Below are 25,501 nucleotides of genomic sequence, written 5' to 3' on the forward strand. Positions count from 1 at the left end.
GCTTTGGGAGAGGATTCCTCTGGGAAATTTGCTTGGTTTTCCTCTAAACAGGAACAGGAACCTTACAGGAGCAGCTGTGGGAGCACAAGGCAGGGGAGGATGGGGCTCAATCAGCCCTTCTGCTGCACAGACCCTGCAAGCTTGGTGGCTGCAGAGGGACAATTCCTGGCTGGCACGAGGGGAGTGCTCTGGGAAGGGAGCAGCTGCCCCTCAGCTGCCTGCTGGGCTTCTTCAGAGGGGTCATGGCAGGACCCAGCTGGCTGTGGAGGGAAGGAAGGGGGTCCTGGGCTGTCCATCCATGTGGGAAGGATGCTCAGCTTGTCCTGCCAGGGGGGAGCTCAGGGTTGTGCTGGGACATCCAAGGGTTTGGGAGAGAACTGGGGCTGTCCCCAGCAGCTCTCAGCAAAGAGAGGGGTGTAACTGTGGGGTTTTGGGAGGTCAGGGTTCCTGCTCTGGGGTCTCCCAGCAGATCAGGGCTCCAGGCAGAGGAGCTGCTGCCCATCCCAGTGCAGGCACAGATGGAGTGGAACAGCTCCTGTGGGGCCATTCCTGGGCAGGTGCAAAGGGCTGGGGAGCTGCAAAGGCAGAAATGAAGGTGCAACTGAAACCTGAGAAACCACTGGGATTTCTCAGCAGCTGAGTGAGGGTGTTCTGAAACCATTCTGGATTCTGATTTACACACCCAGATCTTTCTTTGGCCATAAGAAGACTTGTGTGGACTCACCCAGGTGTGCTGCCCTCACCCCAGCCCCCAAAACCCCTCCCACTCCCCAAACTTAATCCAGACTGACACCTTTAGGGCCCCAAAAAGAACAGCAGGAGCTGCCAGGGACAGACTGTGACTTTATTCTGTCTTTCAACATAGCAAATGGCATCTTCTCTAATATCACTGCAAAAATACTTTGCCTGGGTTAAAATAGTCTGTATATACTGTACAAAGACATAAGTTTAATATCTCTTCCTATAAGTACATTTATACACATAAAACAGCATAAATTAGAAAAGGGGACAAATGGGTATATAAAATTCTGGTTACATACAAATCTGATTAAATTAGCATTTACACTGTGGTTCTAACATAGAGTTTGTTAAATAGAGCCATGTGCATACAGTACATTGACACCCCACCCAGACACAAATTAAAACAGGGGCTAACAGGGCCAGGTGTTCACTTACACACAGCAAAAAGCCTGGCCCAACCTTAATTTCTATATATTTTTTCTCATCTTGGGGACTCACAGATCTGTTCTTGGAAACTCCTGGCTTTTCCAGCAGCTGTCCCAAGCGTGGCTGTTTTGCTTCTCCTCACGACCTCTTGGCCTTGCCCGGCTGACCTCCACGGCACAGGATTATCTACCAAAATCAAAACACAAGGGCCTTACTTTTCCCAGCACCAGGGAGCTTTTCCAGTTGGTTTTACGCACATGGGAGGAGCAGGGGGAGGGATGTCCCGCAGTGTTTTACTTTCCATTCAAAGGCACATTGGGGAGAGGTTTATTTATTTGCTCTCCCCCTCCCCAAATTGACAGTCCTGGGAACAGGAACCATCTGGATCAGTGATAAGGGGGTCTGGCCTCTGGCTGGTGCTGGGCTCAGCAGAGCCAGGCTTTGGGGAGTGCATTTGCCTCACTAAGTGATCCCAAAAAGCTCAGCTCTGGTGTGGCTGGAGGGACAGGTTTGTGCTGGGCATCCCTGCATTGCTCTGGGGTCTCTGGATGGATGCCAGAGTTCAACTCCAACATGTCAGACAGGATTAGGGGAGGGAAAGCTCAGCCTAAACACCAGCAAAGCCTCTGAGTGAAAGAGTAAAGCAGGAGCAGAGAAGAAGAGGCAGCAGCAGCCCCTGATTCACCTCCACCAGCTACTCCTGCCACAGAGATCCTGGTGAAATGTGCCCCTGCTCCTGAGGGGGCCTGGGCAGCCCTGGCACAGATCTGTCCCAGCTCCAGCCCTGCCAGACATGGCCTGGAAGGGATGAGAACCCCACAGCTCCTGCTGCAGAGGGTCTCTGGAAGGGATGTGAACCCCACAGCCTCACAGACATGGAAGGGATGTGAACCCCACAGCCTCACAGACATGGAAGGGATGAGAACCCCACAGCCTCACAGACATGGAAGGGATGTGAACCCCACAGCCTCACAGACATGGAAGGGATGTGAACCCCACAATCCTGCTGCAGGTCTCTGGAAGGGATGTGAACCCACAGCTCCTGCTGCACAAGCTCTCTGCCAGCTCCTCCTCCCAGGTCTGCCTCTCCACGAGCTGCAGGACCATCACTGGCCAGGTTTCCAGGCACAGGCATTGACACTGGATGGCACAACTCCCAGGGGACCTCAGATAATGTACTGATAAGCTGGGCTTAATCCTGCAAGGCCCAGCTGCCCAAAATGCCACTCTGAGCTACAAGGGCAGGAGCCAGGCTCTGCCAAGCTCCCTCATGCCCTATGACACATAATTACAAGCAGAGCCTCAGTGGAAAGTCTGTGGCCTTTCCTCTGCCACCAGCCAGCTGTTAAAAAATAATCACTTAAAATAATTAAGTGTCTATATCCATGCAACAGCATGAGGGAAACACCATCCAGCAAAGAGCCAGGAGGAATCTGGGCCAATACTGCTTCCACAGAGCCAGAGATGTATCTGCAGCCTGGTTGTATCAAGATCTGTGGTCTGGAGCAGCAGAGGGGTGTGGGGACTCCATGACAGGGCACTGATTTCTGCCCTGTTGTAGATTTTTGCCCTCCAACAGGCAGCAGCAATCTTTGGCAGCGCAGGAAAGTGCCCAAACTGTTTTGGAGCTGCCAAAAACTGATGGGAAAGAGATGGTTTTTAAGAGTGATGGAGTATCAGTGAGGGGGAGCTGCCTTTGAAGAGCTGATTGCTGTCTCACTTGACATAATGAAATGGCTCTCCTGATAAAAGCTACACCTCTGGGCCCTGCAGCCAAATGCAGGATGGATCACCTCTGCCTGGAAAGCACTGACCAACCTGCTGGAATAAACCATCCTTCTACTGAACCCCAGGAGTTTTGGGCAGATCCCCTGGCTGCACTCCCCAGCTGCTTGCAGAATCCTGTAGGATTTCTTTTGCCAAACCTCACTGCAGTGCCCTGCCTGGCCCATAACACACCCCAGCATCTCCCTGCACCACTGGAAACCTCACTCCCTGCTACACGCACAGAACAGGGGTGGCTGCTCAGGCAGGTGAGCAGAAAACAGCTCAAACTGCCAAAGTTTTGCAGCCAGAGCTGGTTTTGCTTTTCCTACCCTGTAAAATCTCTGCAGGCTCCTCCCTGCACATCCAGCACAGCACCCATGGCTCCAGTCCCCTTCAGTAACACCTGAGTCCTTCCTGCCCAAAACCAGCAGTGACTTGGGAGTGCTTAATCCACCCCAACCATGCAGGGATTGTCACTGAACTGGTTTAACCTCCTTCTGCAATCCTGGCACCAGCAGCAGCAACATCCACGTCCCCTCTAGTGAGGCCACTTTTTATGAGTCCTCCTTGGGCTCCTCATCTCCTCTCTGATCTGTCCCTCCTTCCACTTAATGAACAGGCAGTGTTTGACAGATTTTATGTCAGGCTGAGGCTGGTTTTCCTCAGTCTTTAACAGCAGAGCCTCTGAAGTCTTGCTTGAGGTCAAGGGAAGACAAGAGGTTTCAAAATGAGGAGAAACTGTGGGGTTTGAGCACTGCTGTTTCTCCAGAACCATGTCTGAGTTCAAAGCCATACCGTGGGCTGCGGGTGAATATTCCATTTTGTCACAAGTTTTGAGGTTTTGAAAAGTCTTTTTGTTGCACACTGGAAAACAAACAAAACCCTTCCCATGTTTCCGCAAAGCCGAACGCTGTCAAAACATTTTTGTTGGATAAGGTCAGGTTTTTCTCCCCCTCCTCCTCTGCACAGGAGTGACCGAGGCCTGAAACCCCCTTGACTGGGACTGGAGATCTCAAGTGCTGAGAAAACAGCCAAGTTCAGTGAAATCCAGAGCATCCAAACATCCTGAGTGCTCCCACTGCGAGGGCAAACCCCAAAGCAGGAGCGGGGGCTTTATCTGGAAGCTCCACTTGCTCAGGCACCGTTATCAGGGAGTATTTTTGGAAAGCACCTTCCCTTCCCACACCTCCTCCTCCTCCCTAACAATACACATGTCACTGCTCTGTCAGGTTAATGACAGGATTTGGAGGGATCAAAGTTCATTTCACAAAGCACCTGCTGTGCTGCAGCAGGGGTTTGGGGCTGCTTTCATCCAGCACAGCCCCAGCAGGAAGCCTCATTCAGGAGCAGCGTGATCCCTGCCTGCTGGCATTTGCTTGTCCCCAAACCATGAGTTCAAGAGCAGGTTTAGCAGAAGGAAACAAAGGATTTCTCTCTGTCCCTGCTGCTCCTTCCAGGGGCCTGGGCCATCACCTTCTCTGTGGGCACAGCGAGGGAGACATTTGAAATATCCTTCTTGAGTAATGGAGTTGGACAAGTGGGAAATTCCTGCTCCCAGTTTGCAGCAGGGAATGGTGCAGGTAAGGAAAGAAATAATCTGAGGGTTGTGTGAGTTGAGCTGGGTTTAGGTGGTGCTGGCTCAAAGGGAGTCATGAGCCAGGCTCCTTTTATCTAAGTAACACTTTGCCTCAGCTCAGAGGAAGGTGCCTCACAGAGGTCAGCTCAGCACATGGAATGAATCCTGGAATAAGGTTTGTACTTCCTCCTTTTCAGGCAAAACTCCAGCAGCAGGATATGTAAAAATGAAGTAAGGAATTCCAGAAGCCTGCCAAGGCTGCAACCTGAAATCCATTACAGTATTCTGCTGCATTACTGCTATGAAGACACCGCTGATTACAACCAGATCATAGCACAGACCAACATTTGTCCAATTAGGGGTTAGATACTTAATTAATGAGTGTGGAATAGGAAAAGGAGCCAGAAAGACACTGCCAGGCTGAAGTCAGATTGAAAAATCCACTAGCTCCTTCCAATGGTAACTGAGAAAGTGCCACATAAAAATCATAAAATGGTTTAAAACTCTGTTATTCCTTTCATCTTTGTACTTGGAAAAGGAGTTTCCTTCTCAGTTACCTTGGAAATGAAGAGACTGGTGAAGTTCAGGTATGTTCCAGTTGCATTCCATGAACTAACACAACTGACTGAAAATGCAACAGGGTATTAAGTTTTTATTTCTAAATTGTTCCAATTAAAACTATCCCTGGTAATATTAGAAATCTGCTCAAGGCACAAAGGTTAGGTCTGGATCTGAACACCATTCAGCAAGTTTGTTCAGATCTATCTCTGCTTAGGTTTAATCATTTTTGCCCCATCCCCAGCTGCTGTTTAGTGGGGTGTCACTTTCCTGGCACTGTCCCTAGAACCCATCCAGTTATTTTAGTTTTCCCAGTGAGCTGGGACAAGGAGGGGGCCATGGAATCTCTTCTGGGAGAGGTTGCTACTTCCTTCTCAGCATGAGGGCTGCACTGCGGGTTTAGGGGTCCCGAATGCTCACAGGAGGAAACTCGTTCTCATCATCCAGACAGACTGGTCCAGTTGCAAACTCGTGCTCTGGGATCACCTCGCCCCGCAGGGCTCCGCCGTCCTCCGAGTAACCTGGCCAGGGGAAAACACCAAGGGTTACTACAGGAAGGGAGGGGGGAGGCTGCACACAGCAGCACACACTGTCACCACCTCTGCAGCACTGAGCTGCTTCCTCTGCCTTCAGGGACTGAGGAAGAGGAAGGTGTTTCCATGGATAGTATGGGTTATGGATGAACTACATGGCCAGCTACTGTGGCAGCAGCTTTCCTCCTCCTGCCATGAACCCAAGCACCAATTTCAGAGTAAGATCTGCACTTGGATGTGGATCTTACACTTGGGGATATAATGAGATAGTCACCAGTCATTCAGTCTTTCCCTGCAGCAGTTTAGTGCAAGGTGTGACAATCTCACCACAGTGACTGACTGTCAGTGACTGACACAAAACCAGTGAGCCATGACTCCTACACCCATGGTCACAACCCCTGGAAACCACCTGGCAGCAGCTGCTGTCTGCTAAAGAGTGGTTCCTGCTCAGCCCTGGGAGCAGAGCTGGCACAGGAAGCAGAGCAGAAAACTCGTGCCCTGTTTTTGTGGCAGGGGATGAACCCAGAGAGCTCCAAAGTCCTGCTGCCCCAGAGTGCAGTGCACCTGTGGCGATCCTGGATGAGCCCTTGGAACGTGGGACACTTTCCCCTTTGCCCCAGGTGGTTTTGTGGCTTCTGCCTGAGCAAGGGCACATGTGGTGCTCACCTGGCATGGTCGAAGTTGAAGGCACTGTACTTTGTCTGGCTACAGTTGCTGCATAAGATTGAGGTACTGGAGGCTGAAGGTCGTTTTCTTTGTTCTCCTCCATCTTTCCTGAGCCAAGCAGACTAATTGTACAGATCAAGAGAGAGGAGAAGAGTTACTTATGATCCTGGCTGTCCCTCCCCAGCTCCAGCTAAGACAAGCCCATGCATCCACATCTTGAAGCACATCACCCATCCCCATCACTGCATGCAGCAGCCCCAGCAGTGCTGTGGACAGGGGAGCATTGTGCTCCACAAGGAAAGCAGGGGGTGAAGAAGGAGATAGGGGAAGCACCACTTCAGCTGGAGGACAATGCTGGCATGGGAACAGAAGGGAACAGACTGACCACAAAAGCTTTAGGTTACAAAGGCAAACAGTGTTTCTAATCACAGAGGGGGCTCCGAAGGGCTTCCAACAGGAGCAGACTAGATGGGAAAAGCAGCCCTGGCTAGTTTAGGACGGAGTTTGAGCAGAGATATCGTATGATGTAATGTAACTCATGACCGAAGGGCCCTTTTCAGCCCTCTGCTGCTCAGAGGAGCCCACATGACGAGGCTGGGGCTGCGGGCGGCGCGCGCTGGACAGCGCAGCTTTGAAGTGCTTTTGTTTTGCGGCTTTTCCAAAAGCTGCTGGCACTTTCCTGGCTGGCAGCCACCTCCCGGCCTGGAGCACATGTTACATCTCACCCCACCCCAAAGGCTTCACATCTGGAGCCAAGCAGCCCAGATGTGTGCGGGGGGGTTCCGTGCTTAATGGGATTTGCATATGGCCTGGAGAGCGGCGGGGGAGGCTCTGTTTGCACAGGATCCCAGAGTGATTTAGGTTGGAAAAGACCTCTGAGATCACTCAGCCCAACCTTTGACTGATCACCACCAGCCTGTCACCACACCAGGGCACTGAGGGCCACATCCAGTCACTCTCTGAACAATTCCAGGAATGGTGAGCTGTTCAAGGAGTGACTGGATGTGGCCCTCGGTGCTCTGGGGCTCCCCACCACCTGCCTGGGCACCCCTTCCAGTGCTTAACAACCCCTTCCACGAAGAAATTCCTGTGCTTTGGCACTGGGCTTTGTTCACAGAAGCTCACAGTGTCACTCCACACCATCCCACCCCCAGTCAGCTCTCCAGCACCCACTCCATGCTGAAGAAGGTGCTCTGCTCTCCTGCCACCACAATGCTCAGAGCTCTGCTGCTGGGGCATCTCCTAAAGCACAGCCCTGCTGGGATGTCCCACAGCTGCCATGGCATCTGAGATGTCTCAGGTTTCTCCTGCAAGAAGCTCTGTGTCTGCTGTGCTTCCCAGCCACGCCTGTCAGATCAGGGAGCTCCAATCACAAACTCAGTTCTAACTTTCTTGCTCCTAAGCTCCATTTTGTGCTGTCAGGTGAGATTTCCCTTCATTGCTTAAAAGATCAGCCTCTGTATGAGGTGTGAGTGGAGGTAGAGTTACCTGTGATTTTTAATGAGGACACACTCCCCTCCATCCTGGGGGTCCAGGTTATAGATGTAGAGGTGTCCATCCGACGTCGTCACCAACAGCCGAGGCAGCTTCTGAATCCTGCTGGGAAAAGCATCCTGAGGCCAAAATCCTCCCCCACACAGACAGAGCAGCACCCACAGCACAGGGGACGAGGCCAGGCTGGCCTGGCCAGGGCTCAGCAGGCTCAGCACGTACGTGGACAGGGCACAGATGTTCCTCTGCCCGGAGATGTTCAGCCGGACGGTGGCAAAGGCTCGGTCCTGGCTCATCATGCCGGACACCTGGGCAGGGAGGTAGTTGGTGGCAGCCTGGAACATCTTCCCCATGTACCCACTCCAGGTTGGAGGCTCCTCTGGCCGGCTGAGGGGGGTCACAAAGCAGGGTCAGTGGGGTTAGCATGATCAGTGGGACAAAACACCAGGAACAGACCTGATCTCACACGGGTGAAGGGTTTTCTGGAGCACCTTCACACTGTGCACCAGCCTGGCTGGAGATCACAGGGGACAGTGGCACCTAATAAAGCCAGAGAGGTGTACAGCAGGGCTGCAGTGTGTGGCTTTCCAAAGAGTGAGTCCCTGGGGACACAAGGACACTGTGCACCTGGAATTGCTCATGGAGAGTACACGGTGAGGACGTGGAGAGCAGCTGTGTAAACACAGAGCTCTGAAGCAGACCCAGCCCCGGGGCAGGCAGGTGAAGCCAGGCTAAGCCCTCACCTGTCTGTGAGATGCTCCAGTTTGAAGATGTGCACGGTTTCAGTGTTGCTGGAAGCACAGAGGAACTGGGAATCCATGCTGAACACCAGGGAGCTGATGTTCACATACCTAGAGCGAGGACAGCACTGTCACTCCCACAGCCACCCACTCAAGGGGAACTGCTGGCTTTGCCTCACAGAGGAGTGCCTGGGCACAAAGGAGACCCATCCATGGTGAGGATCACCCTGCACAGCTGCTGCTGAGCCTGTGGGCTCACTGATCAGCCATTCCCTAATCCCTTTGCTCAGCAGGGCTGGGGGAACCCTCCAGCTAGTGACAAACAGCCAGAGAGGTGGAAACGTCCTTGCTCACAGAGCTGCCTGTGGAGGGAACATCTGTGCCAGCCTCACTGCAGCTGCTGGTGCTGCAGAGACCAGGGAGGATGGCCAAAGTGCTGAACAGTGGGACACAAACAGCATCTCCTGCACAGGTTCAGCTGGAATGAGGCCTCTGACAATTCTGGGGACTTCATTATTTCAAATAAGAAAAAAAGAAAGGACAGAGTAAATGGAGTGACTCCACATCTGTTCCCTGCCCTCGCCCTGTTCTGTGACACACTGGAAGGAATCAATGAGCTGGGCAGAGCCTGGCACAGTGACATTGCCAGCTGATATGTTTGCTCTTGTTTTCCTTCTGCAAAAGATGCCAAAGCCACCGGGATCTGACGCTGCCCTGTGTCCCTGTGTTTACACTCTGGCTCCGGGAGCCTCTGTGTACTTGTCACTGCAGAAGAATGAACTGACCTTTTCATCCCTCGCCGGAATTCATAGAGTTTTTGCCCCCCAGGAATGGAAAATACACGAATGACTGTGCCCTGCAAAAAATGCAAATGGAAATACCACGTAGGAGCGGGCCAAGGAGCCCAAGCCCTTTCCCTGACACACCCAGGAAACTCAGGATGTGCAAAGGCTCCTCCTGTTTGCCAGCTGGGCTCAATCTGATCCCACGCACTGACCAGTCAGCGGCCCTCCTGTGCTGGCTGTGATTAAGAAGGGGCAGCTCAGGGGTGCTGATGCAGAGGGAGGGTACTTGCAGCCACACTCACTCACTTTTTCAGAAGCACTGGCCAGCTTGGAGCCGGTGGAGTTGAAGGTGAGAGCAGCCAGAGGCCCCTCGTGGGCAGGAATGGTGCAGGCTGTTTTCTGTAGGGCACAAGGGAACGTGAGAGCAAAGGCACACACTGCTCCTTGGACTGTGTGAGGGCAGGGCGTTCCTGCCCTGCAGCTATCCACACCTGCTGATATGGATTCATGGGATCATCATGTGCTGATGGGATCCCTTCAACATCCTCAGCACTTCACCTCTGCCCTGCCTTGAGCTCATTCCTCTGCTGTTATGGCCGCTGTGATTACAGGACACTCACCTCAGGGGCAGAGAACCTCAGCTCCCCGCCTCTCCAGGGCTCAGCATTGTGCCTGCACCCTCTCCAAAGCCTGGCCCTTCCCTGCAATTCCTGCTGCAGTGGCACCACCCTGGTACCTGCAGGGAGCCCCAGCCCTTGCAGCACCTCTTGGAGCAGCAGCATTTCCCTGTGCTCTGCTCCTCCCCTGCTGCAGATCCTCAGCTCTGGCTGCGCGTAGGGGGCCACCAGCCTTATGTAACTCAAAGCCCTGGCATAAACAGCAGATGATCATGACCCTGCATCCAGCCAGGGACAGATTTCCTAAGGGGACTTTGGACACTCTGCCCTCTCTGTGACTTTGGGTCAGGCATCCCTTCCAGCCCACGGTGTGGCAAAGCTGCTCCAGGTCCTGTGCTGTGCCTGGAGCAGCTCCAACCCCCCCGACCCACGCTGGCCACATCATTCCCCTGGGATCTGCTGCTGACGCTCCCACAGCAGCCCCAGCGTGAGCCTGGCAGCGGCCCTGGGGCTGCAGGGCAGTGGGTCACGTTTCCCTCAATATCCCGTGCTGGGACATGCACGTCCTGATCTCAGAGCTGTCAGCTCCGAGCAAGGGGGATCTGTCCAGATGTGCCTGCCAGGCAATTCCCTCGCACTCCAGCTCGGTGCAGTGGATTTATTCATCCTTCCCAAGGGCCCCGTTGGCTTTGCTGTGGCTCTGTTTGTTTTCAGCCCCTGCCGGTATCCAAAGGCTGAGCCTCGCACTTACCAAAGTATTTCCGTCGTAAAGCGCGATCTCCCCGCTGGTCGCGCTGCCGGGATAAGCCAAGTAGGAGTTGGCGTGGTTGATGGAGAGAGCACACAGACCTGGCAGGGGCACAGGGACACGGCTGAGGCTGTGGCTGGGGGAGCACAGCACGGGGCACGCCGGGGGTTCGGGCTCTGGTTCCTCCTGGCACCGCTCGGCCCCGGGCTGGGAACAGCTCGGCCGTGGGGACATCTGCTGGTACGGGACAGAAGGGCGGCTGTGCCCTGCCACCCTCCCCGAGCACAGGAACCCAATCTGGCTTTTCAGCACGCTCTGGGCGCTCCCCCTGCATTAACTCCCCGGAGAAGGTGCATGAAACAGCACACGTGGGTCTGAGTGCTCACAGCACTCCTGTCCAGACACATCTGGACACGTCCAGCTGTGCACAGGGTGTAGGTGCCAGGCTGGGAGCTCAGAGGAGCAGCACAGAGTGGGTGCAGCTCACTGAAGGCAGTGCCGTTTCCTTCTGCTCGGAATGGAAAAGGGAAGCAGAGAAAGACAAAGGAAATGCGCCAGCTGTGCAGGGAGTTACCGGCCGACAAGGAACTCGAACACAGCGAAATCTCAAGCACAGGGGGAATTCTTCCCCACAAAAGCCATGTGGTTTTGTGCCAACACGAGCACAGAGGTTCCCAAATGCTCCTTTCAAAGTAGGCAGGAATTGCAGGATGAGACAGGGACAGATGGATACGTGAGTGGGTACATCCATCCGCTGTCCCCCAGGTGACCTCGGAAAAGAGCATCTCTTCCTGCCTCTCGTCCTGCAGCCCAGTGAATCCTGTCACACACCAAACTTGCCTCACTCGCTTCCTGCCCCACATCCGTGTGCTCACAGCCCCCCCAAACCCGACTCCAGGCTCCAGCACGACCTGAGCTTCCTGACCCATGGCGGGAGTCCCACCTAATCCCACGTGTGGAGGAAACAGCGGGGTTAAAGGCAGTGGGGACACCCCGAAGGGGCCAGCAGGGCAGCCACGCACTGCACGTAGATGGGATGGGATTGAAGGGGACAGTGGGACAGCCACGCACTGCACGTAGATGGGAGGGGATGGGATGGGATGGGATGGGATGGGATGGGATGGGATGGGACTGAAGGGGCCAGCATGACAGCCACACAGCAGCAGGACAGCCACACACAGCACGTAGAAGGGACAGGACAGAAGGGGCCAGCAGGACAGCCACACAGCAGCAGGACAGCCACACAGCAGCAGGACAGCCACACAGAGCACATAGAAGGGACAGGACGTGCCGTGCTGTGCCGTGCAAGCCCCGTGTCAGGACACAGCCCTGGCCCCCGCCCAGCAGCAGCGGGGAAGGATCGGCCGGAGCTCTCGTTTTAGGTCATTGTTTATAACCAAACAAAGAGAGCTCAGCACAGCCAGGAGCTGCAGGATCGGCCAGAGGCCCCAGGGATCCGCTCCCCATCCATCCAGAGGCGTGCACATCATCCAGGAATGGCGCACGGGGGAGGCACGAGGAGCATGAGGAGCACGCACGGCAGCAGCAAAGCCGCGCAATTAAAAGGCAATTAAGGAGGGAGGGATGGGAGGAAGGCAAAGACAGCCCAGAGACTGCGGCTGTGATGAGCATCCTGCCCCCTCTGCATGGTGATCCCCCGGTCCAGGGAGATGAGCAGAGCCCTTTCAGACAGGATCAGGGCAGGCTGGAGCTGAACAAAGCGAGCTCTGAGCCGGCTGAGTCACCCGCTCCCTCTGCTCCTCTGGCCGGCAGAGCCGCCGGAAAACCAGGCCAGGGGAAAACACAGATGTGAGTGTACTGGGCTGACCTCGGGGACACACAAAGAACAGGGATCACAGGGCCACGGGCAGCCTTTGAAGATGCTGCTCTCCCCTGAGCAGCAGCCCCCCAGCCATGGTGAGGGTTGGTGCTGCAGTGGTGGGCTCAGGCAGGCTGGCACTGCTCAGATGGCACCTCTGGGAGTGCCACGTCACAGGTGGCTTCCTCAAGCAGCATGGAAAAATGCTACTGTGCCCAGGGAGCCTGGCCTTGCCCTCAGGCCAGCAGGTCCAGGCACATCCAGGGCTTGGGGGGAGCCACAAGGTGGTTTCCAAAGCTGCAGTCACTCCCAAGATGTGCCCACACAGCACACAAGTCACCCCGAGCACTGTGACCTCCTTGGTTCAAATCCTGCCCCTGATGTGAATCACATGAAAAACAACTGCCTTGGACACCGTGGGCATTTTCCTCTCCTACGTGGAGGAGGCTGGATCAGGAGCCAGGTGCTGGCCAGGAACAGGCAGAGATCTCACTGTGACTGGCCAGGGTGGCTGCAGCAGACCCTGGTCCTGCCTGCGCTGCTGTCACCATGCCCAGGGCACACACTTTAGGGGGGTGACACATTTCCCATGTGCTCCTAAACCCCCCAGCACAGATTCCCACTCCTAAACAAGCTGCACAGAGAGCACTGAGGCTGGACTGCCCTGACCTAATGGACACACCATCACTGGGGTCAAGCTTGGGACCAAAGCAGGTGGCCCAGGGACAACAGGGACACTGCACTTGTCACTGAGCTCATTTCAATGACAGCTGCTGCAGTAAAAGGGGTTTAAAACACTAAGCCCATATGAAGCCTGTGATCTGCAGCATCCCAGTCCTGCCCTGCTGCTCTTAAACCATGACCTGATCCTCCAGCCCCTCTGCAGAACAGCTCCAGGCCTGGGTATCCCTGCCCACCCTGCAGCTGGGCCTTCTCAGGAAGGCTTTAAACTTTAATTATATTCGCAGCATTCAGCATGTTTAATCCACACAGAGAGTCCATCTGCTGAGACCTGAAGTAGGTCAGGGGAGCTGCTGGCAGAGCATCCCTTGAAAGCCCCGAGGCCAAGCGTGAGCACATCAGCAGCTTCCCAAGCACCCAGCCATGAAAGGATGCTGCAGGACAGCACAGCACCGTGGGCACCCAGCCAAGCTTCCCTCTCTGCTGCTAAAGATAGAAAATAGCCTCTGCCAGCAGCAGGAAAGCCGGATTCCCCCTGTGCCGCACCCACAGGATCTGTGCTGCAGCCACCTGCCCTGCCCTGCCCTGGGCTTTGCAGTGACAGCAGGTGGCAGCTCCTGGGAACTCCCTGGCAGGCACTGGGGCTGGGCCTGGCTGTGTGTTCTGTCCCCAGGGATCACTTTGGGAGATGACCCCAAAGGGAACTCAGAGCCTTCTGCCCATCTCTGCTCTCCTTTGATGCAGCTGCTCTGGCCAGAGCAGGGGTTTGCTCCAAACAGGGCAGGCTTTGCTCAGGACAGAGCTGGGTCACAGCCCAGGCCTGGCAGAGCTCAAGGAGAGTCTGGACAATGCTCTGGGATGTTGGGATGCTGCTGTGCAGGGCAAGGAGTTGGGTTCAGAGATCCTTGTGGGTCCCTTCACACTCTGCTCCATGCATTTCTGACTGCCCAGTGCTGGGTGAACATGCACAGGCCACAGGCTGGCTTAAATTCTAACAATGCTGGCTTAAATTCTAACAAAGCTGTGGCTCTCCAAAGCTCCTTTCACACAGTTCTGCCATGCTCACCTGTTGTGTTGGGAGGTGTATCCATAATAGTCTTCAGAAGCTTCATGTCCTTGATGTTATGGATGTAGATGGACTCTTCCAGGCACACCACCAGCCTCTGCAAGGACACAGGGGACATGCACAGAGCCAGCAGTGCCTCTGGCTGCGGCTTCCACACTCCCAAACCCAAACCTTTGCTGTCAGACAAACCCAAAAGGAGTTTCCCACACACTGAAATGGAACAGCAACGTGATCTCTTGTGCTTCTCCATCCCCTCTCACACCTGGGTTTGTACAACTCTTGTTTTGAGAGTTTTTGCATCCAGTCTTGCTTTAGAGAGAAGACAAAACACCCTGACTTCTCTGCTCCTCTGCATCTTCCACACCCCCAGCAACAGGAAGGACCCACCAGGGTCACACCCCACCTCAAGCCTTGACTGCCATCCATCCCTACCCCAACTTTTCTCTGCAGTTCTTAACAAATTACTTTTTGATCACAAAAAGAGAGGCTGAAGTCCTGCTTGTCAGTGCCTCCAGGAGGGAATGCAGCCCTTTGCCCTGACTGCTTCTTGATCTGGGACACAAATGGAGCTGCTGGGTCTGCACTGCTGCTAAACCTAATGCACCTGCCCAGCACACCAATGTTTCTTTTCCCCTTTGATGTCAGCAGGGAAAACTCTGCTTTCTGTGCCTGCAGAACTGCACAAACACAGAGCTGAGACACATTTGTTAGGGACAGTCACCCTTGCACCATCTTGGCTGGGATTTCCCAAGTTCAGGTGCTTGTACGTCCTCTGCTGACCCTGCCAGCAATGTCCAGCCAGCCAGGAGGAGGCAGGGCAGAAAGGCAAAGGGAAGCCTGATGCTGTAACCTCAGCCCTGGGCCACCACCTCTGGGGCCACTCAGCTTTGTGTCACCACAGAGGCTTTTTTGGGACCAGGCTTTGGGTCTGGCTGAAGGGCTGAGCTTTGTAAGTCCAGCAAGTGCACAGCTTCACCTCCCTTGGTGCCAAGAGTCCAGAAGCACTACAAACATCCCAATAAAAGCCCAAACCCAGACCCCATCCATCCTGAAGCTGGAGCACCCAAATCCATGTCCAGGAAGCCTCCACCTCTTCAGAAATGAGGCCACTTATTTAGCATCTAAATGTGGAGCTTAGTCACTAACTTCAAACACCCACATTAAAAATCTCTGCCTTGCTCCACCATTACTCTCAGATCAAACTCTTTCCCACTTCTATTCCTGCTAACCACAGCATCTGGGGCTGTGTCAGAGCCATTTTGCATTTCCAGGAAGACTTTGCCTTTTCTACAGTAAGAGCCATCCACTTGCAAGCAGAGGAATATTTATACAGCTGATTTGGGCAAAGCCACCATGTGCTTTCCCAGAACGGGCTGCTCTTGATGTCCAGGTGAAGGAAGGGAGGTTTCCAGATGTTTCCAGAGATGCTGGTACCCACAGGGACAAAATCCAGGAAAGTTTGGGATGTGAAGAGGCAGAGGAGGTCTGGACAAGCTCAGCAGGAGCTGGAGAGGGCTGGTTCACCCCTGCTGGCCTCCATGCAGCCCTGTGGCCACGTGAGGGGCACTGGCATGGGCTTTATCCTCACTGTGCACACAGACAGAGCCTCAGGAAGGTGCTGTGATTGCTACATGGGGTCAAGGCATTGCTAATTGTCCAAAATGTCACTGCCCACCAGCTCGTTCTGTAGTCTGGATGGATCAGGTCAGCTGAGCTGTGTTTGGGGGCTGAAATGGGTTTGGACACGGCCAAACAAACACCTGAAACCTCTCCAAAGGGCTCAGCAGGGTTTCAGCAGTGAATGAAAACCCAGGAGTTTCACACCAGTCCCAGAGCACAGCCTGATTGCCCACTCTGAGACAAATCAGGATTTATCTCCACACATTCAGAGTTATCATGGAGCTTGGAACTAAGAATTCCTGGCCTCCATGCAGCCCTGTGGCCACGTGAGGGGCACTGGGATGGGCTTTATCCTCACTGTGCACACAGACAGAGCCTCAGGAAGGTGCTGTGATTGCTACATGGGGTCAAGGCATTGCTAATTGTCCAAAATGTCACTGCCCACCAGCTTGGTCTGTAGTTTGGATGGATCAGGTCAGCTGAGCTGTGTCTGGGGGCTGAAATGGCCAAATAAACACCTGAAACCTCACCAAAGAGCTCAGCAGGGTTTAGCAGTGAATGAAACCCCACGAGTTTCACACCAGTCCCAGAGCACAGCCTGATTGCCCACTCTGAGACAAATCAGGATTTATCTCCACACATTCAGAGTTATCATGGAGCTTGGAACTAAGAATTCCCACAACAACAACAGAGGGGTTTGCTTGTTTGCACAATGAGGAGTTTTTCACAGAGAGAACAGATTGAAACATGCACCTTTTGTTTGAGACCTGTTCCTGGTTAATTTGTCACCATTCCCCTGAGTTAATGCCTTGTCTGGGATTTGTCCTCCTGTGAACTTGCAGGGAGTGCAGCTTTCCTGCAGGAGCTCAGGCAAGAGTTCAAGTGTCACATGCAGAACCTGATGGGCACCAGTTCAACTCCTGAATGTACACTGAAATAATGATTCCTCTCCAACCTACCCAAACTGGGAAGGTTTAGATGGGATTTGAGGAAAAAATTCTTTGTGAAAAGGGTTATTAAGTATTGAACATGCTCAGGGCAGTGGTGGGGTCACCATCCCTGGAGGGATTTAAAAAATGTGTGGATGGGGCATTTTAGAACAGGGTTTAGCCTTGGCAGTGCTGGGGAATGGTTGGACTTGACGTTTTATTGGTCTTTTCCAACCTAAATGTGATTCTGTGTTTCTAAACATCTGCAGCATCTCCAAATCCCCCCAGGTGTGTGTGTGGCACAGCCAGAGGATGAGCTCAGCCCAGGAATTTGAACCCAGCTTATAATGCAGCCAAGAAATGTGGATTCAAGGCTGGGACTGTGCATCACCTTCAGGCAGCACAAGGGGAGTAGCCTGAATGTATTTTATTCACACCAATCTCCTAGAGCTGCTCAGCAGAAACTCCCAGTTTATTTTTATACACACACATCTATCTGCAATTCAAAGGAACTCTCTCTTTTGCCAGTTTCCCTGTGAGCTTAAGTGAAAAAAATCAATTTAGGACAGATTTAATTGTAGAGCAGGAACTCCTGGTCAAAGACAGCTTTACTGGAAGCTCAGTCCAGAGAGCTCACTGCAGGTCTCACTGTTGCTAACTGAGGAGAGGCTGATTATATACAATTACCCAGACTGCTTATTTCTTCATTGTAAAGTGTCCTCTGCTTCTTAGGGCATATACTTGGAAAATAATTATGGACAAAAAGGAAAAGATGACTTAAAATCCTCCAAAAGAGCTCAGGGCTGCACGAGCCTGTCTCACATCAGAGAATAACACTCTAAAATTCTCATTGTAGAGAATAACACTCTAAAACTCTCATTGTAAGTGGCCTGAGTGGGTTTTATGCCTTTAAAACAAAACCAAGGCTGCTGGCAGCACTTGGAAAGCAGCTTTTTGCCTTATCCACAGATAAGTGTGGAAAAGTTACTCCTGGGTTACAGATAAGTTACTCCTGGGTTTTTTGTAACCAACTTTGAAGGTCTCACTTGCACCCAGGATGGCAGAGGTGGGCCTGGAGTCAGGATGTGGAATCCAAGGGAGGGAGGAACATGAAAAGGTGTTGTTTTGGCAGAGCTGTGTCCTGAACAGGCAAGAAGGCAGATGACAAAAAGCCTTTGTGCAACTGCCACCAACCCAAGGCCTTGGCTTCATTTTCCTGAAGGAAGCAGCGGGGGCAGCTGATAGCACAGCCCTGCAGCTCCTGCCACAGGCCTCTCATGTGGGGCTGGGAGGAGAGCACAGGCTAAATCCACCCCTAAAATCCCACTCACAACCCTCCCAGCTGGAAAAGCAAAGGCAGCACAGAGCCAGAGTGGGATGGCTGTGGGAACCCCTCTCACCTGCCGGTTCAGGCGGATGGACAGGATTTTACTGGAATAGCTGTAGTTGCAGATCTCTGTCCCTTTCTTGAAGTGGTACACATTCATTTGCTGTGGCTTGGCATGGCTGACCACGACCACAAGGCTGCTGGAGAACAGACGCTCCACGATGTAAACATCTGGGATTTCATCTGGGCACACAGGGAGAGCAAGGCAGAGCCCTCAGATGGGCAAAATGCAGCAACAACACAGCTCAGGAGGGGATGGGGTTGGGAGACTCTGGGATTTCATCTGGGCACACAGGGAGAGCAAGGCAGAGCCCTCAGCTGGGCAAAATGCAGCAACAACACAGCTCAGGAGGGGATGGGCTTGGGAGCTCTGTGTTAAGGTGTTAACATCATTTTTGTGAAAAACTTCCCATGCCTGCCACAAAGCAATTAGGTGGGAGTAGGAAGAGGTTAAAAAACCTTCCCCCGAAGGCAGAAATGGAGCACCAGAGAACATATCCACTGGAAGAACATACCCAGTTCTCTTTGACAGGGCTGCTGTGCCTCTCTCTCCTGGGCAGGGCCCAGCTGAAGCCAATCCCCAGGCCCTCCAGCTGCACTAGATCCTTGGGAAGGGGATATAAAGGGAGGAGCTGCCTGCCTTTGGCCAGGGGAGTTTCCTGGAGATGTGAGAGGTTTGCTGAGGCAAGGCAGGAGCTGGCTGTGGCTTGGTGTTTCTCCTGTGTGGTGCCTGGTTTCTCCCAGCCTCCCTGGGGGAGCAAACAGTGCAGTGACTGTGTTTGGGATGGCTCCTGCTGTGTGGAGAAGGCAGCAGGCAATGGTGGCCCTGCACCTAAATCCCCAGGGACTGCAATCTCCAGCCTGCCCAGCCCTGAGTGATGCTCAGCGTGGGCTGGGCTGCACTGGAGGAACAAATGCTGCCCCACAACTGTGAGTGTGACACCAGCAGGGACCTGTCACAGACATCTTTTATGAAAAATCTTTTCCTTAGGATTTTTCCTCCTGAGAAGCTGAGAGGCCTCAGGAACAAAATGTAAACATTGGTTATCTGCTGCTGTGGGATGCAACAGGTGGATCTGTGATTGACTCATGTGGTTATTTCTAATTAATGGCCAATCACAGTCAGCTGGCTCAGGCTTTCTCTCTGAGACACAAGCCTTTGTTATCATTCCTTCTTTTTCTGTTCTTAGCCAGCCTTCTGAAGAAATGCTTTCTTCTATTCTTTTAGTATAGTTTTAATATAATATATATCATAAAATAATAAATCAGCCTTCTGCAACATGGAGTCAGATCCTTGTTTCTTTCCTAATCCTCAGACCCCTGCAAACACCATCACAGGGACCTGCTTCCCTTTCCCTGGCTCTGGGGAAGGAGCCTGGACCCTGCTCCAGATGAGGCAGCTGTGTCTGATTGCTGAAACCCCTCCTGCAGCCACTGAGCATACCCAGTGATGAGCAGACCCAGCTGGGAAGTGTTACCCTCAGTGCTGAGGCAGCCTGGGGTCCCTGCTCCACAAGGCCAGCCTTGTTTTGGGCTGCTCAGTGAGTGCTGCATGCTGCTGTGAGCACAGCTAAGAGCTGCAGGCCTGCTGGGAGTGGAACCTTCTCTACATGGAAAACCTGTTAAAAACATCTTGCTTGTAAATACCACAGTGGATTAAAGGCCTGGGAGCTCTCCAGCAGCTGTGCTGGAAGCCTGTGGGCTGCTGCACATGTACCTGAAACATTCCAGTGGGGAGTTGCTCTGAGTGCTGGGCTGCAGCATACACTGCAGTGGAAGAGAACTGGGCTCTAACAAAGGTGAAGGATTCCCACAAATGGAAGGTGCTGCTGGTCAATGTTCCTCCCAGGGAAACAGGAGACTTACTGCTTTCATGGACCTGGTCCAGTTGCTCCACAGAACTTAAGGAGAAGAGTCTGTATCCAGTTGTGGTTCCAATGGCCAGGGAGCTGCAGAGACAAAGCAAAACCCTGCTGGTTCAGAGCTGGAACCCTCCAGGTGGCAGCAAGAGTCCCTGCAGGGATGGTGGGCTGGTTTGGACTGGGATGGGGATGTTTTGCCTTATTACCTCATACAGGGCTGGGTTTGGGGTTTGTGCTGAGCACAGGGTTGATAACCTGGGGATGTTTTTGTTATTGTTGAGCTGTGCTTGCAGAGTCAAGGCGTTTTCTGCTCCTCACCCCTCCAGTGAGGGCACAAGGAGCTGGGAAGGGACACAGCCAGGACAGCTGACCCCAAGTGACCCCAGGGACACCCCAGGCCATCCATGTCAGGCTCAGGGGATGAAGGAGGAGGAAGGGGAGGACATTTGGAGTGGTGGCCTTTGTCCTCCCTGCTGTCCTGGGGATGGCTGAGCCCCTGCCTGCCATGGGACATGGGGAATGAATTCCTTGCTCTGCTTTGATTGCATGTGTGGCTCTTGCTTTAATTATTAATCCGTCTTTATCTCAGCCTGTAAGTTTTCTCACTTTCACCCTTTTGGTTCTCTTTCCACCTCGATGAGTGAAGAGCTGGCTGGGGTTAAACCCTGACATTGAGGAAACGAGTAGTTCCTGGCACAGTGCTCTGTGAAGGCACAACTTCAGATACCAACATAAATAATACAGAGTAACAAACTCAGGAATGCAGCTCTTCATCTCAGCCTGCTGCAGCCTACAGAAGGCAAGCATCCCTCTGAGAGAGCAAACTCATCCTCTCCTCTCTGTGGCTGCTGGAGGAACAAACAGGTCCAGATCTACCTGGGAGGATGCACACAGGAGCTGTGGGACACAGAAGGGGCTGTTTCCTCAGCCGGGGCTGATCCACCTGTACTGACACAAAGGTTTATCCTGGCTGGGGAAGCTCTGCTCTCACTGTTAAGGGTGGTGGGCAGAGTCTTGCCAAGCGCTGTCTCTGCCCAGTTCCAGATGCAGTAAGCAGCGAGATCTAAGTCTTAAACCAGCAGCCAGCCCATAACAGAATGCACAGCGTTTGCGCTGGGAACAGCGAGCAGCAGGTTCACGTCAGCAGCGCATCCACATCCCTGAAAGCACCCTTTGTTCGGGCACACCAATGCAAAGCAGGGCTGCAAAGGAAAGGGCATTTCCAGGTGTGAGTGAGGCCGCTATCTCTGATTCTTATCTCCGGGCCGATCCTGGCTCCGGGCTCCCACATCCGTGTGTGCCTCGCTGCTCCGGGCGGGATTTGCTGTCCCGGCTGGGAACGGTTCAGAAACGGGAGCAGGGCAGGGAGGCTGCGGGAGCGCGGCTGTAATTTATCCCGAGCTGGGGCGGTGCTCTGGCACCGCTGCTCACCGGGAGCCTCCGGGGGGTGCCGGTGGCCCTGGGCAACGCCGCCGCCTCCCCGTGCCCACACAGCGCCCGCAGACAAAGCCGGGGAGCGCCGCTGCCCTGCCCGGCCCCGGGCGCTCCCCGGGCTGCGGGGGAGGCAAAGCCCGGTCATCGCTCTCGATTCACCTCCCCCGGGAGCCGGCGGGGCCGGGGCCGCTCACCCGGGCTGGAGCAGCCCGAGCCCGGCCCGTGAGCGCTCGGTGAACGGGGGGCTCCGCCGGGCCCCGGCCCGTGAGCGCTCGGTGAACGGGGGGCTCCGCCGGGCCCCGGCCCGTGAGCGCTCGGTGAAGGGGGAGCTCCGCCGGGCCATCCCTATGGGGACCCGCCCCGCTCCGGGCCGCGGGGCCGGACCGACCCCGCCCGGCGCGGCCCGGCCGCCGTCCCCCCCGCCCCGCGGCGGCCGCCCCGCTTACGTGCAGTCCTGGTTGTAGGAGAAGCAGCTGAGCGCCGCGGGCGCCCCCGGGGCCTCGGCCGCGGCCTCCATGGAGCGGGCGCGGCGCCTCGGCCGCTGCGGCCCCCGCGCCCGCCCTGGCCCCGCTCCGCCGCCGCACGGGCGGTGCCGCCGCCCATTGGCTCGCTCGCCGCTGATGGACGCGGGGGCTGACCTATGGGATGAGGAGCAGGCGGGGCGGGCCCGCCCCCCGGAGTGGCGGAACGGGCTGCCATTGGCTGGCGGCGCGGAACAGCTGCGCGTGGCCACGTGGTGATGTTGTGGTTGCATCAGACGGGCGCGGACAGATGTTGGAGCGCATCTGGCGGAGCGCGGCTGCGGCGGTGGGGCGAGGGGGACACGGCGACAAGGGGCTGCTGAGGGGCCGGGGGTGGCACTAGGGAAGGCGTGGGCGAGGGGATGGGGCGGGGAAAAGTGATGGTGGCACCGCTGACTGGAAAACAAGTCAGTCCGCCTCTCCACTTCCTTGGCTAAGAGTGCTTTGAAGAGTTGTTTTTGTGTTTTTACAGCATTGCTATCCTAAAGCTAACGGCGTTTGTGCATCGTTCCTGTGCTTAACACCGCTGCTGCCGTGGGGGGGTCAGATCTGCCGGGGAAAACACAAAGGAAAACAAAGCTCCGAGTCAGATACAGACATTCCAGGAGTCAGTGCAGTGACATTACCGCGCACAGAAACTCTGCCGGGGCAGAGCCTGCAAACCCCATAATTAGATGAGTAATCCTCATGTGAGTGCTGAAGTCATCGGGCCCGGATCATTTGATGTGTGCACCACAGGACTTTTGGAAAAGGAGCCCCATGCAATACCATCCCTGTGAGGCAGAGTCCATGTGGACACATTTATCTGCCTGGATTAATCCCCCTCTGCTCCATGGGGACCTGGAGTGCCTGTAATATTCCCCTTGAGGCAGCTGGAAGGCTGCAGCAGTGAAGATAGATTGATTTTGGGAAGGAAGTAGGAAAAGACACATCTTCAAAACACCGTTTTGGAGGGAGGTGGATGGTGGGTCATCCCTAGGACTCAAAACACATGAGTGACACTGCAGGGGAATAATTTTCAGGACATCATGTTTGGGGGGAAAACATCATCTTTTCCAAGGGGCCTAGTGGAAAGTTCTAATAAAACCCAAACTTGAACTGGAAAAGCTGGTCTTGAATGTCCTGAAACTGTCCCTGTGGATCAGCAAAGTTTGATTTTGAAACAGGGATGTCAGACAGGAAGTGGGGTTGTGGAGCAGGAAAAAATTTGAAAACAAAACAAAGCCCTCCAATAAACAAAACCAGGGAGACACTGCCTTGTGTTTCAAAAAAAACCCCCAGTTTCTGAGCAACAGCAGCAGCTGGATGTTTGCTGCTTGGGCAATCACCATGGTTTTAAAATGAAACCTTGATAAAGCACCCGAGACTTGGGTAACACAATTATTTTTGCAGTTTGACTGATGCAACCATGTTGGTCAATCCTCCTTTGAGCTCACTGCCTGCAAAGGCTGTTTGATCAGCAGGACTGGGAGAAACAGGGAGTTCTTGTCCTCTGCTGCAGCATTAAAAAAGTGTGGGTGGCCTTTGGAGCAGGTTGGGTACAGCTGTGTCACCATGGTGGGGGTGAGGTCAGGACAGGCTGCTCCTTGGGCTGGAAGAGCTGCTGTGTTTTGGTGAAACCCTTGGAAATGTCAGGATCTGTGCTCTGGAATGTTGGAGCAGTTGGGTGCTGGGTGTCAAATAGAAGCTGGGGTGCTCTGGGTGGAAACTGAGTCTGATGCCTCAGGTTTATCTTTTCTATGTTTCAGGTTCTGTGCTGCTTCAGTGTGAGGGTCTGGGCTCACATCAGGGGATGCTGAGCTCTGTGCACAGAGCAGGGAGACAAAACAATTCCTGCTCCAGCTGGGCACCAAGGACAAATGATCCAAATCTCAGCCCAGGAGCACAAACACCGTGGGCTGGAGAGAGAAAAACAAGCAGGGTGGGACTGGATGGGCTAAAGCTGGAATGGGACAATGAACTGCAAGGTGCAAATGGAGCAGAACTGATCCAAGGGAGAGACCCCGTGCCCGGCCGTGCATTTTGGGGCCATTTTGGTTCATCTTGGGTTCATTTTGTGACCATCTTGGTTCATCTTGGGAACATTTTGGCTCATTTTGGGTTCATTTTGGGACCATTTTTGATTTGCCTGAGGTGCAGCCCTGGCTGGGCTCTTGTGCTGCCCAAGGTGGATCCATGGAGGAGATGCTTTGAATAAATCCCTGCTTTATTCTGTAACTCTGCCCAGCCTCTGCTCCAGCTCAGCCTTCACAAGGCATCATTTCTGGTAAGAGATGAGGTGTGTCAGGTGCCTCAAACATAAAGAAGTAGCTGAAGTGATTCTTCAGGAATTCAGCTTTGGAGGGAGGTGGTATTTAGGGTAGTAGTTAAATTCTAAGATATTTCCTGGGATCTGAGTGTATGTCACACCTGGGAAAATGGTCTGGCAAGGCCAGCAGAGCCCTGCCAGGCACCAGGACAGTCCCTGTGCTGCTGCATGTGTTTGCTGGGAAGAGTATATCAGGAATGGGCCTCCCTTTCCTGACAATCCTGTGACTGCAGTAACTACTGACAGTAACAACCTCAACTCAGTCATTAACTCCAAACCCAGTCCAGAGTGTGACCATTTGATCTCAGATGTTTTCCAGCGCAGAGGGCATGGTGTGAGGGATGTTGGTTTGTGATCTCCACCCTGGGTGTTTGCACTGAAACCTTAAAGAGGAAACAGAGGTGAAGAAGCTGGGAAACCAGTGCTGTGCCCAGAAGGGCCTCTCCCAGCCATGGCATCCTGTGTGCTGCCATTCCACATGGGAAAGGGTTTTGAGAGCTTTTAGGCTTTTCCATGGCTCAGAGTTGAAATTCCAGCTCAGTTCTTCCCTCTCAGATAAAGCCTGCTCCCACTGATAGATCTGGTATTTTAAATCTGCTGCAGGGAAAGAAAAAGGTCTTGGCAGAGCTAAATCTGTTAAATATCTTTATATCCTTCACTGGAATTCCTGATAACCAGAAGCCTGTTCAGGCACTACAGCCTTGTAGGGGATAAACAGGCAAAAGGTGAATGTGTAATAAGGTGAGCAAGTATTTCTAAGAGCAAGGAAACCACTTTTCCCTGTGGAAGGAGCAGGAAGAGGTGGCAGGGACAGTGCTTGCTTTGCTCTTTTTTGTCACCCCTCCCGAGTGCATCGAGCAGGTGGAGGAGGAAGAAGGGGCTGCACCCCGACCTTTAGGAGCTTTAAAGCACGAAGTGTGGAGCGCTGAAGTGCCAGTGGCGCTGCTTCAGGCTCTCACAGACAATAAATGCCGCCCTCTGGTGCCCCGAGCAGGCTGCGCACAGCCGGGCCGGCATCGCACCCACAGCGGGCTCGTTAAACCCTGCTCCTTGGAGTATCCATAGGTTACACCGGGCTCGTTAAACCCTGCTCCTTGGAGTATCCATGGGTTACACCGGGCTCGTTAAACCCTGCTCCTTGGAGTATCCATGGGTTACACCGGGCTCGTTAAACCCTGCTCCTTGGAGTATCCATGGGTTACACCGGGCTCGTTAAACCCTGCTCC

At 53.9% G+C, this 25,501-nt stretch overlaps 1 protein-coding gene across 1 annotated transcript; it reads right to left on the reverse strand.

Annotated features, from left to right (window-relative positions):
* Positions 1 to 823: 823 nt before the first annotated feature.
* Positions 824 to 21,984, reverse strand: WIPI1 (WD repeat domain, phosphoinositide interacting 1). The gene is made up of 13 exons (XM_054278826.1): positions 21,893 to 21,984; positions 20,017 to 20,099; positions 18,164 to 18,333; positions 14,215 to 14,311; positions 10,652 to 10,749; positions 9,590 to 9,682; positions 9,284 to 9,354; positions 8,502 to 8,609; positions 7,981 to 8,145; positions 7,756 to 7,863; positions 6,268 to 6,389; positions 5,489 to 5,589; positions 824 to 1,353 (listed from the first exon to the last, which is right to left on the reverse strand). Exons 1-13 carry the CDS (start codon positions 21,961 to 21,963, stop codon positions 1,306 to 1,308), a joined length of 1,335 nt encoding a protein of 444 aa, XP_054134801.1. The 5' UTR covers positions 21,964 to 21,984; the 3' UTR covers positions 824 to 1,305.
* Between the last annotated feature and the right edge of the window lie 3,517 nt (positions 21,985 to 25,501).

This window comes from Melozone crissalis, unplaced genomic scaffold (genome assembly GCF_028551555.1).
Source record: "Melozone crissalis strain CALT ecotype California unplaced genomic scaffold, PUWL_Pcris_2 ptg000026l_1, whole genome shotgun sequence".
NCBI classification, from domain to species: domain Eukaryota; kingdom Metazoa; phylum Chordata; class Aves; order Passeriformes; family Passerellidae; genus Melozone; species Melozone crissalis.

Excerpts from the sequence above, each read along its gene's own strand:
- WIPI1 (XM_054278826.1), bottom strand. The coding sequence starts at position 21,963 with ATGGAGGCCGCGGCCGAGGCCCCGGGGGCGCCCGCGGCGCTCAGCTGC. Across the intron at positions 8,610-9,283 it reads TTCCGGCGAGGGATGAAAAG|GTATGTGAACATCAGCTCCC; the intron begins GTCAGTTCATTC and ends TCCTCGCTCTAG. Across the intron at positions 7,864-7,980 it reads AACATCTGTGCCCTGTCCAC|GATTCAGAAGCTGCCTCGGC; the intron begins GTACGTGCTGAG and ends TTTTCCCAGCAG.